Genomic DNA, 16,770 nt, shown 5'->3' on the forward strand with positions numbered 1-16,770 from the left:
CAGGTTAACCTACTTTCTGAGGTGTTCACCATCTTACAGTAGGCAAAAACTAAGTGAGTATGACCGGTTACTGAAATCAATGCTAGAAAAAGCCCTTAGCCTCTCTTCCCGTAAGACTTGGGGGCCTCGGACTTCGAACAGCAACGCAAATCGCTGTTCCAGCCTTCCTGTCCTCCTTATCAGCATCCGACGACCTTGTGAAGGAAATTCTACCTGCCCACTTACATCAGCTGGCATGTGTACATGATCCCAATTTTACACGCTTTGCCACAGAGTGGGCCTCTCGTGCTGGCCCATCACCTCAACCACCATCCCCAAAAGCCCACAAGCAATCCAGCTGGGATGGCCCCATTGTAGACCAAGTTGCTGCAGAGTGCCTGGGTGCTGCAACAACACAACACGACATTGCTCGCCTCACAGCAGTTGCAGCCCCACATGCAGGGGATTTCCTGTTAGCAACCCCAATGTCGGCAACTGGCACGCGTCTCACACCACACGCCCTCCGAATTGCTGTGGCCCTCCGTCTTGCTGCCCCAATCCACACCAGATATATGTGTATTTGCGGCGAGGTGGTGGCTGACAGGTACGGCCACCATGGCCTACTCTGCCAAAGCACAGGGGGATGGCACTCGAGGCACAATGAAGTTAACGACATCATCAAGAGGAGCCTCACCACAGCTGGATGCCCAGCTGAAAGAGAGCCCCGTTACCTAACGCCCCATAACTCTGATGCTCTTATTGGTCGCCCGGATGGTATCACAGTGAACCCCTGGAAGAATGGCAAGCAGTTGGTATGGGACTACACGTGCGTATCAACCCTGGCTAACACCTACATTAACCTCAGTGTTGCACAACCAGGTGGCGCTGCCACCCACAGGGAAGCAGCCAAATCCCGTAAGTATAGAGAACTGGATCACCACTACAATTTTGTCCTCATTGCTTCTGAGACACTCGGCGCCTGGGGTAAAAGTGCTACCAGTTTTTTGAAGGAACTGGATTCTAGGCTCATTGAAACAACAAGGGACCCTAGAACTGCCAGCTTTCTTTTCCAGCGCCTCAGCGTGGCGATACAGAGGGGAAATGCGCACTGCATCCAGGGTTCCTGCCCGCCATCTGAGGAGCTGGAGGAACTCGACAACCTATGATAACCATCTTTGTAACCTATATGTAACTCCTTTTTTGTAACAAAGTTCAAATAAAGCAAATATATATGTGTACATACAAAAGAATGGGGGTGGTAGGAGAAGATAATATTAGTGTTCAGTGAGAAACCACAAGGTCTCCTCTGAATACTTTTTATTTTCTTCTCCGAGGCTATGGGTCCCCACATTAGCACCAGAGGTGGTGCCATGTAAAAATATATATATATATATATATATATATATATATATATATATATATATATATATATATATATATATATATATATATATATATATATATATATATGTCGTACCTAGTAGCCAGAACGCACTTTTCAGCCTACTATGCAAGGCCCGATTTGCCTAATAAGTCAAGTTTTCCTGAATTAATATATTTTCTCTATTTTTTTCTTATGAAATGATAAAGCTACCCATTTCATTATGTATGAGGTAATTTTTTTTTTATTGGAGTTAAAATTAACATAGATACATGACCGAACCTAACCAACCCTACCTAACCTAACCTAACCTATCTTTATAGGTTAGGTTAGGTTAGGTAACCGAAAACGTTAGGTTAGGTTAGGTTAGGTAGGTTAGGTAGTCGAAAAACAATTAATTCATGAAAACGTGGCTTATTAGGCAAATCGGGCCTTGCATAGTAGGCTGAAAAGTGCGTTCTGGCTACTAGGTACGACATATATATATATATATATATATATATATATATATATATATATATATATATATATATATATATATATATATAATGTGTGTGTGTGTGTGTAAATCACGTAAATTAACACGTGATGAAGAATGTGACAATGTCAGACCACGGAGGAGGAATTGAAACAGAAATTTCCTTAATTACTTTCGCATATTAATACATCTTCAGAAGGAACGAAGAATGTATTAATATATATGTTGTACCTAGTAGCCAGAACGTCATACTCGGCCTAGAATGCAAGGCCCGATTTGCCTAATAAGCCAAGTTTTCCTGAAATTATATTATTTTTCAATATTTTTTTCTTTTGAAATGATAAAGCTATCCATTTCATTATGTATGAGTTAATTTTTTTTTAAATTTGAGTTACAACTAACGTAAATATATGACCGAACCTAACCAACCCTACCTAACCTAACCTAACCTAACCTATCTTTATAGGTTAGGTTAGGTTAGGTAGCCGAAAAAGTTATGTTAGGTTACGTTAGGTAGGTTAGGTAGTCGAAAAACAATTAATTCATGAAAACTTGGCAAATCGGGCCTTGCATAGTAGGCAGAGAAGTGCGTTCTGGCTAATAGGTATGACATTATATATATATATATATATATATATATATATATATATATATATATATATATATATATATATATATATATATATATATATATATATATATATCAAATCATTTATGCAAGGAGAATAAAAAGTCATTTATGCAAGGAGAATAAATAGTCATTTATGCAAGGAGAATAAAATGTCCTTTATGCAAGGAGAATAGAAGTGGAGAGAGGGGAGGACAGGAGACTGCAGGCCGCCTGGGAAGTTATGAAGGGCAAGAATGTGAGTTTGTGAGCTTGGAACTCTCCCAGTCAGATAATTTTCAGACTCTTTTGATTAAATGAAAGTGTGGAATAGGTATGAGGCAAAAAAGAGGAGTGGAAGAGATAAAGGGAAAGAGACATGGAGAAATAACGAGAGGTAAAGACTGACAGAAAACGGGCAGACACTCGGTAATAACTTAATTAACACATAATTAACTTTTTTTTAAATATTCCAGATAAGCAAAGTCATGATCACGACATAAATGATACCAAAATCGACAAGGCTGCAGTGGACCTTCAAAGGCCACGATATTACAAATAAAAACTATCTATTACTAATTTTTGACCAATTAGTTCTCTCTCCCTAGCACACACACAGTCAAGCAGAGACGCTCGCATTCCTAAGCTGTAGATATTTTCCTTCAAACAACAATGAGAGGCAAGAACCAACACTAACTACACACGGATTACTAATACCACTGACCTCAGCATCATATATTAGGCCCATTACATGAAGAGCTTTCCATTACCAAACAAATACCATTTTAAACAGAAAGGGAAGTGTTTATTGATCAAATATAATGACCTTTTTATTTTATCAGCATACCCTTGCTCCAGTATACCCCTGCACCAGTATACTCCTGCACCAGTATACCCCTGCACCAGTATACCCCTGCACCAGTATACCCCTGCACCAGTGTACCCTGCACCTTTATACCCTGCACCAGTGTACCCTGCACCAGTATACCCCTGCACCAGTATACCCCTGCAGTAAGAGCTCACATATGTGTCTGGTCACAGGTGGTATAAGTAACACTTGGGGGCGGTATACCCAATGATGCATCCGGGGCTGAGAGCGGCTATTTTCACCCAGTGTCTTGTGAAGAATATTAACGTGTGTGTGTGTGTGTGTGTGTGTGTGTGTGTGTGTGTGTGTGTGTGTGTGTGTGTGTGTGTGTTTGTGTGTGTGTGTGTGTGTGTGTGTGTGTGTACTCACCTATTCACCTATTTGTGCTTGCAGGATCCCGCCTTTCTAGCTATCGGTTGTTTACAGCAATGACTCCTGTCCCATTTCCCTATCATACCTAGTTTTAAAAGTATGAATAGTATTTGCTTCCACAACCTGTTCCCCAAGTGCATTCCATTCTTCCACTACTCTCACGCTAAAAAAAAAACTTCCTAACATCTCTGTGACTCATCTGAGTTTCCAGTTTCCACCCATGTCCCCTCGTTCTGTTATTATTACGTGTGAACATTTCATCTATTTCCACTTTGTCAATTCCCCTGAGTATTTTATATGTCCCTATCATATCTCCTCTCTCCCTTCTTTTCTCTAGTGTCGTAAGGTTCAGTTCCTTCAGCCGCTCTTCATATCCCATCTCTCGTAACTCTGGGACAAGCCTCGTCGCAAACCTCTGAACCTTCTCCAGTTTCTTTATGTGTTTCTTCAGGTGGGGGCTCCATGATGGCGCGGCATACTCTAAGACGGGTCTCACGTAGGCAGTGTAAAGCGCCCTAAAAGCCTCCTCATTTAGGTTTCTGAATGAAGTTCTAATTTTCGCCAGTGTAGAGTACGCTGCTGTCGTTATCCTATTTATATGTGCCTCAGGAGTTAGATTAGGTGTCACATCCACTCCCAGGTCTCTTTCTCGAATCGTTACAGGTAGGCTGTTCCCCTTCATTGTGTACTGTCCCTTTGGTCTCCTATCATCTGATTCCATTTCCATAACTTTACATTTACTGGTGTTAAACTCCAGTAGCCATTTCCCTGACCATCTCTGCAGCCTGTTTAAGTCTTCTTGGAGGATCCTACAATCCTCGTCTGTCACAACTCTTCTCATTAATTTTGCGTCATCCGCAAACATTGACATGTATGATTCCACTCCTGTAAACATATCATTTACGTAAATTAGAAAGAGGATTGGTCCCAGCACCGATCCTTGAGGTACTTCACTTGTTACTGTTCGCCAGTCCGACTTTTCGCCCCTTACCATTACCCTCTGGCTCCTTCCTGTTAGGTAGTTCTTCACCCATACTAGGGCCTTTCCGCTTACTCCTGCCTGCCTCTCAAGTTTGTATAGCAGTCTCATGTGCGGTACCGTATCAAAGGCCTTTTGGCAGTCAAGAAATATGCAGTCTGCCCAGCCTTCTCTGTCCTGCCTTATCCTTGTTACTTTATCATAGAATTCTAAAAGGTTTGTTAGGCATGATTTCCCTGTCCAGAACCCATGTTGGTGCTTGTTTACAAACCCAATGCTCTCCAGGTGCTCAACAAGTCTTAGCCTAATTATTCTTTCAAGTATTTTGCAGGGGATGCTTGTCAGTGATACGGGTCTGTAGTAAAGTGCCTCCTCCCTATCACCTTTTTTGAAAATCGGTACGACATTTGCCTCCTTCCAGCAACTGGGCAATTCTCCCAACATAAGTGACTCATTAAAGATCATTGCCAGAGGCAAGCTGAGAGCCTGCGCTGCCTCTTTAAGTATCCACGGTGATACTTTGTCTGGTCCAACAGCTTTATTTGCATCCAGTGTTGTCAACTGTTTCATTACATCCTCTGCTGTCACCTCTATTTCTGATAGTCTTTCATCTTGGGTAATCTCTTCTAACAATGGGAGCTGCTCAGGCTCGGTTGTGAACACTCCATGGAATTTTGCATTCAGTACTGTCATGTTCACAGAAAATGGTACCATCCGTTTTCTATGTGCGGCGGCTGAGACGCCAGAGAGAGATTGGAGGTAAACAAGAGAGCGTACAGGACGCCCGCCAAGCTTGGTAGCTACTAGTCATGTAATCATATTAAGTATTAAAGTCAGTAACCAAGTCATGACTTTACATCAACCCTACAACCAAGACTTCCTTAGTAACACACAAACACCACATTGGCGACGAGGATAAACTGTGAACGCAGGTATTTGTTCAGTTTCAAACACAAGGGTGAAGCATGCTGCCTGGAGGAGGAAGAGAAGCTGTGAGCGCCATACCCGATGCTGTATGCTAACCGATGCTGTGTGCTAACCAATGCTGTGTGCTAAACGATGCTGTGTGCTAACCAATGCTGTGTGCTACCCAAGCTGTGTGCTACCCAAGCTATGCTGAAGAAACTGTGTACTGAGGAATCTGCCGACGTTGTGTACGAAACGACGCTTTGATGTGTACAAAACCTGATGTTTTGGTTACGAAACGACGCTTCGTGCTACAAAATTCATCACACTGAACTGACTGCTGTAACAACTGCTGTACCAACTGCTGCACCAACTGCTGTACCAACTGCTGTACCAACTGCTGTACCAACTGCTGTACCAACTGCTGCTGTACCAACTGCTGTGACAACTGCTGTGCTGCTGCTGTGAGTAGGAACAACACATGTACACAAGGGCTAGGTAAGAAGTCAGTTGCTGCTATATTGTGCACTGTTGTGAACTTTTGCATTAAAATGCTTGTGTGCTTTGCAAAATTAAAGTAATTACAGTGAATTCTTGACTAACATATACAGTGCAGTAAGTGTTTAATATTCTGAGGAACATTTAAGTGATAAGTTACATTTATTCAGTAAAAATGGCAAATATACCTCAGTTTCCTGCATTTGATCCTGACTGTGACCAGACAAACCTGTCACAGAGGTGGGTCAAATGGCTTAAAAGGTTTGAAAATTTGTTGATAGTTTCTGACATCAAAAGTGCTGAAAGAAAGCGTGCCTTTCTACTTCATTATGCAGGTGATAGAGTTTGTGACATCTTTGACACACTGAAAGACACTGGTGGTGCCAAAGATTATGACACTGCCAAAGCCAAACTAACAGAGCATTTCAAACCAAGGCAAAATACTGCAATGGAAATTATGCATTTCAGGAGAGCAAAACAACTCTCTAATGAAACTGTGGATCAATACCACACACGTCTGCATGGTTTAGCAGCCCATTGTGAGTTTGCTGATGTTGACAAAGAAATCAAACAGCAAATAATTGAAACATGCACATCTACACGTCTCCGTCGAAGAGCTCTAGAACTTGTTGATGATGAAAGTTCTCTTACCAAGATACTGGATATTGCTCGTCGAATGGAAGATGCTGCACGTGATGCTCGTGTCATGGAGTGCAGTGCCAATAACGGTTCTGACACTGTTACTAACAGTGATGAGGTACGTAAGGTTCAGGGAGGACACCGTGATCAAAGAAGATATCATGGCAAACCTAACAGTAAATTTAGCCGAGAACCACGTCACAACTGGGGTCAAGGAACAAGGCTCAAGCAGTCACAACGACCCACATCAGAGGGTGTCAACAATAAATGTTACAATTGTGGAGGAGACTACCCACACCAAGATAATGTTTGTCCTGCTCAAGGTAAGAAGTGCTATGAGTGTGGAAAACTAGGTCATTTTGGTGCTATGTGTCGTTCTGCACTAAAGAAACCACAGTCAATGAATAAAAGCACTGTACGAGGATCAGGTCATAGGGGTCGAGGTGGTAAACACAATATTGCACCTCAAATCAAGAATGTTAACAATGTACAAGACAACATTTCATTACAACCAGTCTCAGATGACAGTGAATGTGATTATACTTATGGAGTACAAGCAATCACAGAATGGAATGATCTTCCAAACAACCCAGAGACATGTGTATACATTGCTGGTATTTGTCTCAAGGTTCTCATTGACACTGGATCAAACATTGACACCATTGCTGAGTGCCACTATGAAAAATTTAAAAAACAGTTCCCAAAGCTAGAAAAATACAATGGTAAAGCCACTGCCTATGCTTCGAAGTTAGCCTTGCCAGTGATTGGAACTTTCACTGCAGAGATTAAGTCAAAGAATGCAATGCTCATTACTACATTCCATGTTGTTAGGAATGCAAAGGATTCTTTACTCAGTTACAAGACTTCAACCAAATTGGGGCTACTTCAGCTTTCTAATGCTGTAGCAGTGGAATCTGCAAACAATGTTGATGGTATTGTTGCTGAATTTTCTGATCGATTTAAATCCATAGGTTGTTATACTGATAGCAAAGTACATCTGCATATCAACCCAGATGTAATTCCAGTTTCCCAACCACATCGCCGACAACCATTCCATACTCGCAAGAAAGTCGATGCCGAACTGGATAGGCTGATAGAACTAGATATCATTGAACCAGTAACAGGCCCAACACCATGGGTAAGCCCAATTGTCACTCCACCAAAGCCGAAGAATCCAGATGAGATACGCATTTGTGTGGACATGCGTGTTCCCAACAAGGCAATAATGCGTGAACGCCATCCTACACCGACTGTAGATGATATGATCTACCGCTTGAATGGTGCAACTGTATTCAGCAAGTTAGATTTAAACAAGGGCTATCATCAGCTTGAACTTGATGAGGAGAGTCGATTCATCACAACGTTTACGACACATCGAGGTCTGTATAGGTACAAGCGCCTGAGTTTTGGTATTAACAGTGCTGCCGAGGTATTCCAGCACATCATCAGCCAGGTATTGCAAGACATACCTAATGCTGACAACATGTCTGATGACATCATTGTTTATGGCCGTACCCAAGCTGAACACGACAAAGCTCTTCGTGCAACATTGCAACGCTTACGAGAAAAGAATTTGACGCTAAGCCGAGCAAAGTGTGAGTTCAATCAACATAAAATTGAATTCTTTGGACATGTACTTAGTGACAAAGGTCTGTCTCCAGATCCTAAGAAAGTTGCAGATATCAAGAATGCTGCACCTCCTTCAACGTCCACTGAAGTACATAGTTTTCTGGGAATGGCAAACTACTGTTCTCGCTTCATTCCAGATTTTGCTACCATTACGAAGCCTCTACGTGAGCTCCTGAAGAAAAACGCATCATGGTACTGGAGCGATATCGAGCAAAATGCATTTGATGCTGTGAAAGATGCACTAGTAGAGAATGCGACTGCTGCATACTTTGATCCATCAATGGACACTGAATTAACGGTGGATGCTAGTCCTGTTGGATTAGGTGCTGTTTTAGCCCAACACAAACCTGGTCAACCAGATTCCCGAGTAGTAATTGCCTACGCCAGCCGTTCTCTCACAGATGTTGAGCAACGATACAGTCAGACAGAGAAGGAAGCTCTTGCTCTTGTATGGGGCTGTGAACACTTCAATGTGTATCTGCTTGGTGCACCCTTCACCACGATAGTCACTGACCACAAACCGTTGGAGACCATCTTCAATAATCCAAAGTCCAAACCACCAGCTCGCATTGAGAGATGGGCTCTTCGTCTGCAACCATACAACTTTACGGTGAAATACAAGCCGGGTGCAGGCAATCCCGCTGATTACATCAGTCGACATCCTGCAAACAGTTTCACCATCACCAAGCATCAGCAAGTTGCCGAGGAATATGTACACTCTGTAACCTGTGATGCAGTCCCTAAGGCTCTTACTCTTGATGAAATCCGTACTGCAACCCTAGAGGACCCAACTCTGCAAGCAACAGTGGATGCATTGACTAAGAAAAAGTTTCCACGCATCCCACCCTCAGGAGTTGACCAAGATGCATTCAAAGCACTTGAACGCATCCAGACAGAATTAAGTGTTACGCAACAACGCGACACTGTGCTGCGAGGTACTCGTATCGTGATTCCAGCTGTTCTCCAGCAACGTGCTCTGAAGCTTGCACATCAAGGACACCAAGGTCTTGTTAGGACCAAACAGCTGCTACGAGAAAAGGTGTGGTTTCCTGGCATTGATCGTCAAGCAAAGGATATGCATGATGCCTGTGTCCCTTGCCAAGCTGCAGTGGATACTTCAAGACCAACACCTCTACAACCTTCACCACTACCTGCTGCACCATGGACGGAAGTATCAATGGACTTCTGCGGACCACTACCAACTGGAGAGTACTTGATGGTAGTCATTGATGATCACTCACGTTATCCAGAAGTAGAAATCATCAATTCCACATCTGCAAAGGCCGTCATCCCGAAACTTGACAAGATCTTTTCAAACTTTGGCATTCCTGAAGTTGTCAAGACGGACAATGGACCGCCATTCAATGGACAAGACTTTGTCAACTTTGCTGAGCATATTGGATTCAAACACCGCCGTGTGATGCCACTACATCCCCAAGCAAATGGAGAAGTTGAGAGATTCATGCAACCTCTCATGAAAGCGGTACGCTGTGCTCATGCCGAAGGACGATCCTGGAAACAAGCTATGTATGCTTTTCTCAGGAACTACCGTGCAACACCACATGGAACACTGGGCAAGTCGCCTGGCGAACTTTTATTTGGACGTCCTATGAGAATCGCACTACCCGTCATGCCAGCCGAGGTAACGGATAAACGTCTCGCTCAGAAGGATGCACTAGCCAAGGGCAAAATGAAAATTGCTCATGATCAACGTGCAAAGGAACAGTTCATAAAGGTTGGAGACACTGTTCTCGTTAAAAAGAAAAAAGAGGGAAAGTTAGATATGCCGTATGATACAAAACCATATAAAGTGATTAGTGTAAAAGGAACTATGGTAACAGCTAGTAATAGAGATCATAGTATAACACGTAATATGGCTTATTTCAAAGTGATTCCAACTAGTGTAGAAAATGATGAAGTGCAAAGTCGTGCAAAAGAAAAAGAAAAAAATAGTTATAACCCGACAAACAATTCATCAAGGGATGTTATTGCATTTAAGGACTCTCGTCCTAAACGTCATGTTAAACGCCCTACACGATTTGATGATTAATTGTGTTCCTATGTAATGAAAAGTATTTACTTATTGTGCTAAACTAAATTTAATATTGTTTGAATAATGCAGATATCTCATTCAATATTTTGTAACTTTGTATTACAGTTTCTTTCATGTTTGTTTAACATTGCATATGTATTTTTAACATTGAAATCCTTTGTGGAAAAGATTAAGTTGTTTAAATTCTTTGTGTGCTTAATTAATGTTAAATGTATGCAGTATCTCTTGATATGTTAATAACTTACTCTGTGTCAATAACTTTGCTTTGTGCTACAAGCATGGTAGACATCCTGTATTCATTCTTTTTAAAGAAAAGGAGGGATGTCATGTTCACAGAAAATGGTACCATCCGTTTTCTATGTGCGGCGGCTGAGACGCCAGAGAGAGATTGGAGGTAAACAAGAGAGCGTACAGGACGCCCGCCAAGCTTGGTAGCTACTAGTCATGTAATCATATTAAGTATTAAAGTCAGTAACCAAGTCATGACTTTACATCAACTTGGTCCCCCATGACCAAGACTTCCTCAGTAACACACAAACACCACAAGTACCTCGCAGATTTCCTTGTCGCTTTCTGTATATGCCCCTTCTGTTTTCCTCAGTCTTGTCACTTAGTCATTTACTGACATCTTCCTTCTTATATGGCTATGTAGTAATTTTGGTTGCTTTTTCGCTTTGACTGCAATATCATTCTCGTAATTTCTTTCCGACACTCGTCTTATGTTAATGTAATCATTCCTAGCTCTGTTACATCTAATCCTGTTGTCCTCTGTCCTTTGTCTTCTGTACTTCCTCCACTCCCTCCTGCTTCTCACCTTTGCTTCCTGACACTGTCTATTAAACCATGGGTTATTATATTCCCTCCTGCTGTTTTTCCTTTATTGTTGGAATAAATCTCTCTTCAGCCTCCTTGCATTTCAATATGACTTGGTTCATCATACCTTGCACTGTTTTTCCTCTAAGTTCTTCCTCCCACTGCACTTCTCCCAGGTAGTCCCTTATCCTTCTGTAGTCCCCTTTTCTGTAATCAAGTCTCCTTTCCCGGACCTCTTGTCCTTTGGTCACAATTTTAAGCTCCATCTTGTAGTCAAAGACTAGGACACAATGGTCACTAGCTCCTAGTGGTATTTCATGTTCCAACTGCTCGATGTCTTCTACATTCTGAGTGAAAATGAGATCTAATAGGCTGGGCGTATCCCCTCCTCTTTCCCTAGTATCTTCTTTCACATGCTGTGTTAGGAAATTCCTGTCAATAACGTCTACCAGCTTCGCTCCCCAGGTCTCCTCCCCGCCATGGGGATTCCTCGTTTCCCAATCTATCTCTCCGTGATTTAGGTCCCCCATGACCAGCAGCTTCGCTCTCATTCTATGCGCTAAAGTTGCTGCCCTCTGCAGTTCATCTATACATGTCTTGTTGCTGTCCTCGTACTCCTGCCTGGGCCTTCTACTGTTTGGTGGGGGATTGTAGAGTATCAAGATTACAATCTTCTTCCCATCCACTGTCAGAGTTCCATGTATGAAGTTTGTGCTTTCATTGGAACCCGGATTTTCCAGCTCATCAAACTTCCATTTCCGCTTTATTAGTAGTGCCACTCCTCCTCCCTGTCTCTGTGTCCTTTCTTTTCTTATCACCTGGTACCCCTCTGGAAAGATTGCATCCGAGATCATGCCATTTATTTTAGTTTCCACTATTGCCACTATGTCTGGGTCTGCCTCACTAACTCTTTCTTTTATCTCTTCTGCTTTATTGGCTACCCCATCAGCATTGGTGTACCAAACCTTGAGACTCTTCTTGGAAACTCGGGTGTCAGAGTTCCCCCTTTCACCAGGGGTCTGGGGGGAACTGGGGGGTGTCTGGGGGGCAAGTGGGGGCTGTGGGGGTGAGTGGGGGGGTGCTAGGGGGGTGCCTGGGAGTGCCTGGTAGGCGAATGGGGTCTGGGCATCTAGGGGGGTAGGAAGGGCATAATGGGTCTGAAAGTTAGGGGTCTGAATAGCATAGGGGGGTTGAGAAATAGAGTGAGACTGAGAGTCAGATAGAGGTTGAGAGGTTGGGGGGGAGAGGGATACTGAGGGCGGAGGGCTGAGATGAGAATGGAGCATGGGTGCTGGGAGTGGAAGAGAGGGTATATTAGTTAGGGGGGAATTGGGGGTAGGTGGGGGTTTTGGGGTAGAAGAGGGGAAGAGGGAGATGGGGGAAGGTGTTAGGGGGTCACAAGGTGAGGGGGTTAAATGTGGGCTGGAGGTACATAGGAGGGGTGAGGGTTGGGTGGGGTTTGGGGGTGAGTGGAAGAGGGATGCAGTGGAAGCTGGGATGGAGTAGATGGAATTGAAGTCAATGGGGTAGAAGGGGCAGGGGAGTAGGAAGGGGTAGTTGGGGAGGGGGGATGGGAAGGTGGATTTGGGGAGGGCATGGCTTGACCCACTGGGGTCGTTGACAGGTGTGATCTAGCAGGGGCAGGGGAATCGTTGGGGAGGTGCAAATGTGGAAGGGACAGGGGGGTTTTGGGAGGCTGAGGCAGGGGGGAGGTATAGGAGGGCTGAGTTGGGGAGGATGCGACCTGGGAGGTGACCTGGGAGGTGGCCTGGGAGGTGACCTGGGATGTGACCTGGGAGGTGAGTCTACCTGAGAGGCTAGTTCGGTGTCGTTGTTGCCATCTATTCTTGTGGGCTATTTGCTCATCTTTCGTCATAAACCTCTCTATAAACACATTGTAATGGGTTTCACTTCCTCTGAGTAAATGCTTGGTCCTCATTATGTACTCCACAGCCTCCTCATTGGAGAATTGCACCAGAACAGGTCTATTCTTGGTACAATTGTAAGGTCCAACCCGGCGGCTGATATCCACCTCGTGTTCTGCCATTCCTGCTCCAATACATCTCAATATCTCGTGCAATTCGTATTTTTCCGTTTCTATTCTCTCTTGTCTTGTTGGTGCCCCAGATTCGAATAATCCATGTATTATAATAGACCGTCTCCTCAGTAATTCATTGTCATGCTGGTAGCCTGTCCCCTGGGGATTCTCCATCCCAACCGCAGTCACTAACCCATTCCCCACTAATCCTCTGTCCTTAGCCATGCTGTTAATCCTTCCTAATTCGTTTGTGATACGAGCACATTCCCTCTCCTATTCCTCTCTTCCCTTCCTAATCTCTTCCTGAACATAGAGCATAAGTTCTTGTTTCTGCCTCTCTACCGCATGCTGTATTTGCTGAAATACCTCACTTTTAATCCCCTGGATTAGATCCTCCAACCAATCACTCCTTCTCTCTACAAATTTCCCTATTAATTTGTCTATAAATCTGTCCTCCTCCTCATCCCTGCTGGTGATTGACCTTGAACCCCTTCTAGTCATTGCAGTAACAATCTAGCCAAAAAGGCGCTCCTCAATACCTTGCACAATCTGCAGCACAAACAGGCGAGAAAGTACTCCACGCGGCTGGTCCAGATGTGAGGTCGCTGCGTCCCGCGTCACAGCTGGTGAGGTCACTAGTGGTGAGGTCACTCCGGCTCCACAATTTCACAATACCACGATGTACTCGACACTTATTTTCAGTGGTGGTGTTTGTACTGTTTTTCTTCACTTTCTTGTGGTTTGAGTGAGCTTACTAGTTATTCAATCACTCATATACACTCATATACGCATATACACTGATTATTCCTCCCAATTCACTAGCTACGCAAGAGCTTCCCAGACCCTTCTGACCTCCGCGGCTGTCTGACCTCAACTGTGTGTAGGTGTGTGTAGGTGGGTGTGTGTGTACTCACCTAATTGTGCTTGCGGGAGTTGAGCTTTGGCTCTTTGGTCCCGCCTCTCAACTGTCAATCAAGTGGTACCAGTGTACCACATACAACTGTGTATGTGTGTGTTGTGTGTGTGTGGGTGTATGTGTGTGTGTGTGTGTGTGTGTGTGTGTGTGTGTGTGTGTGTGTGTGTGTGTGTGTGTGTGTGTGTGTGTGTTTACTAGTTGTGTTTTTACGGGGGTTGAGCTTTGCTCTTTCGGCCTGCCTCTCAACTGTCAATCAACTGTTTACTAACTACTTTTTTTTTTTTTCCACACCACACACACACACACACCCCAGGAAGCAGCCCGTGACAGCTGACTAACTCCCAGGTACCTATTTACTGCTAGGTAACAGGGGCATTCAGGGTGAAAGAAACTTTGCCCATTTGTTTCTGCCTCGTGCGGGAATCGAACCCGCGCCACAGAATTACGAATCCTGCGCGCTATCCACCAGGCTACGAGGCCCCCCTACACACACGAGGTGTGTGTGTGTGTGTGTGTGTGTGTGTGTGTGTGTGTGTGTGTGTGTGTGGGTGTGTGTGTGTTGGTGTGTGTGTGTGTGTGTGTGTGTGTGTGTGTGTGTGTGTGTACTTACCTATTTGTGCTTGTGGGGGTTGAGCTTTGGCTCTTTGGTCCCGCCTCTCAACTGTCAATCAACTGATGTACAGATTCCTGAGCCTACTGGGCTCTATCATATCTACACTTGAAACTGTGTATGGAGTCAGCCTCCACCACATCACTGCCTAATGCATTCCATCTGTTAACTACTCTGACACTGAAAAAATTATTTCTAATGTCTCTGTGGCTCATGTGGGTACTCTGTTTCCACCTGTGTCCTTTTGATCGTGTTCCACCCGTGCTAAATAGTTAAGTAAAGTTAAGCGTGCCCAGCCAACGGGAATACAAAATACAGCACTTCCCTCGGGCTCACCATAGCCCGTGCTACATGAACATTTCGTTCTGAGTAGCTAAATCTAAAACAACAACAACAACAACACAGTCCATGCAAAGCATTTCCCCTCGTGTAATACCTGCTAGAGGAAGCATCTATTTCGAATACACCTGCCATGGGTTCAGTAGCTTAGTAGTCTACGTCTTGGGTTTACAACCGAGTGTACAATCCCCGGGCCAGGAGAGAAACGGTTGGGCACGTTTCCTTTCACCTAATATCCGGCAGTTAGGCAACTGGTGTGAGTTGTATCTTAAATGAGGTCAGTAGTTGACCGCGGAGGACCTCCTTAAGTCCAAACAGAGGTTTCTTGTTCCCTGATAACGGGAATTAACAGTAACTCTGGTCCACCGTTTAAAGTCTCTTACCTGTCTCGGTCCTGATACACAGTTACTACATGTGCCGTTTTCTAACTCTCGGGCAGCTCTCCACATTCAAGCGACGAAGTAGGGAATAATGCTAATAGCTTTGACACTGTCCCAGCTCCTTAGTTTAGTCCACATTGACAGATTCTTTCGAGACCTTTTGATTTGGTTCAGTCCAGTTCCTCCATTTTCTTGACAAAGTCTCTCCTAATTCTACTCACCTAATTGTTCTTGTGTGTCTCTGATTGACAGCTGCACCTGTCAACTGTCAATCAACTATGTAGGGAGTCTAACTCCACTGCCTGACGCTTCTGTTCATCTCAGATGGTGGAGATCTTCCGTCAGCATCTGGGAGCTGATCAATGTCTAGAACCTTTGTAGTTTATATATCTGGAACCTTTCACTGAGGGAGCCGGATATTTCCTGGCTTCAGTCTGTTCTCCGGGGAGAAGGTGAGGGGAGAAGAGGAGGGGTGAGAGGGGAGTAGAGGAGGGGGTGAGAGGGGAGTAGAGGAGGGGGTGAGAGGGGAGAGAGATGGGTCAGGAGGGGAGACAACACAGAAAACGGAGAGGAGGTGATGTATTGTGTTTGTTAGACGCGACTGTTGTAATACCAGGCCACGGGGATGGCCAGGAGGTGGATCCCCTTTCTGGGCGCCATCACGAGGAGGAAGAGGAGGAGGAGGAAGAAGAGGTGCAGGAGGAGGAGAAGGTCCAGGAGGAGGTGCAGGAGGAGGAGGGTGGAAGGAAGAGTAGTGTGGAGGGAACAGGACAGAGAGAGAGGTTCGGTGGAAAGAAGAATCCTACCTGGACAGAGTTCTAGGAGTTGTTCTACTCCCCAAACCTGGCCAAGAGCCAGGCTCGACTTGTGAGAGCTTGGTCCAACAGGCTGTTGCTTGGCGCGGCTCGCAGGCCCACATACCCACCACAGCGCCTAGTTGGTCCGGCACTTCTTGTACAAAACTGTCCAGTTTTTATCTTGAAGACTTTAACTTTTGTTCCGGTAATATTTCTTATACTGGGAGGATGTCGAACAACTGTGGACCTCTGATGTTCATACAGTGTTCTCTTGTTATGCCTATGGCACCTCTACTGGTTCTGTTCTGCACTTCCTTCCATATCGTTCGCTACAGTATGTTGTTATGTGACTGTGAAAATTTGGGACCTGACCCTACAGCATTTTCCATGTGTATATATTATTTGATATCTCTCTCGTCTCCTTTCCAGGGAGTACATTTTGAAAGATGTAGAGGTTTCGCAAGTGGTTGCAAAATTTCTTGTTCAAT

The 16,770-nt window shown here is 44.3% G+C and overlaps 1 protein-coding gene across 1 annotated transcript in view; it reads left to right on the top strand.

The window, feature by feature from the left end:
- The window catches only part of LOC138372659 (uncharacterized), a 65,272-nt gene extending 48,965 nt beyond the window's left edge, over positions 1-16,307 (top strand). Inside the window, exon 7 of the mRNA XM_069338161.1 lies at positions 16,102-16,307. Within this exon, the coding sequence (XP_069194262.1) occupies positions 16,102-16,307 (206 nt within the window). The remainder of the gene's footprint in view (positions 1-16,101) is intronic.
- The last annotated feature ends 463 nt before the right edge of the window (positions 16,308-16,770 follow it).

The sequence above is a fragment of the Procambarus clarkii genome, chromosome 39 (assembly GCF_040958095.1).
Source record: "Procambarus clarkii isolate CNS0578487 chromosome 39, FALCON_Pclarkii_2.0, whole genome shotgun sequence".
Lineage (NCBI taxonomy): Eukaryota > Metazoa > Arthropoda > Malacostraca > Decapoda > Cambaridae > Procambarus > Procambarus clarkii.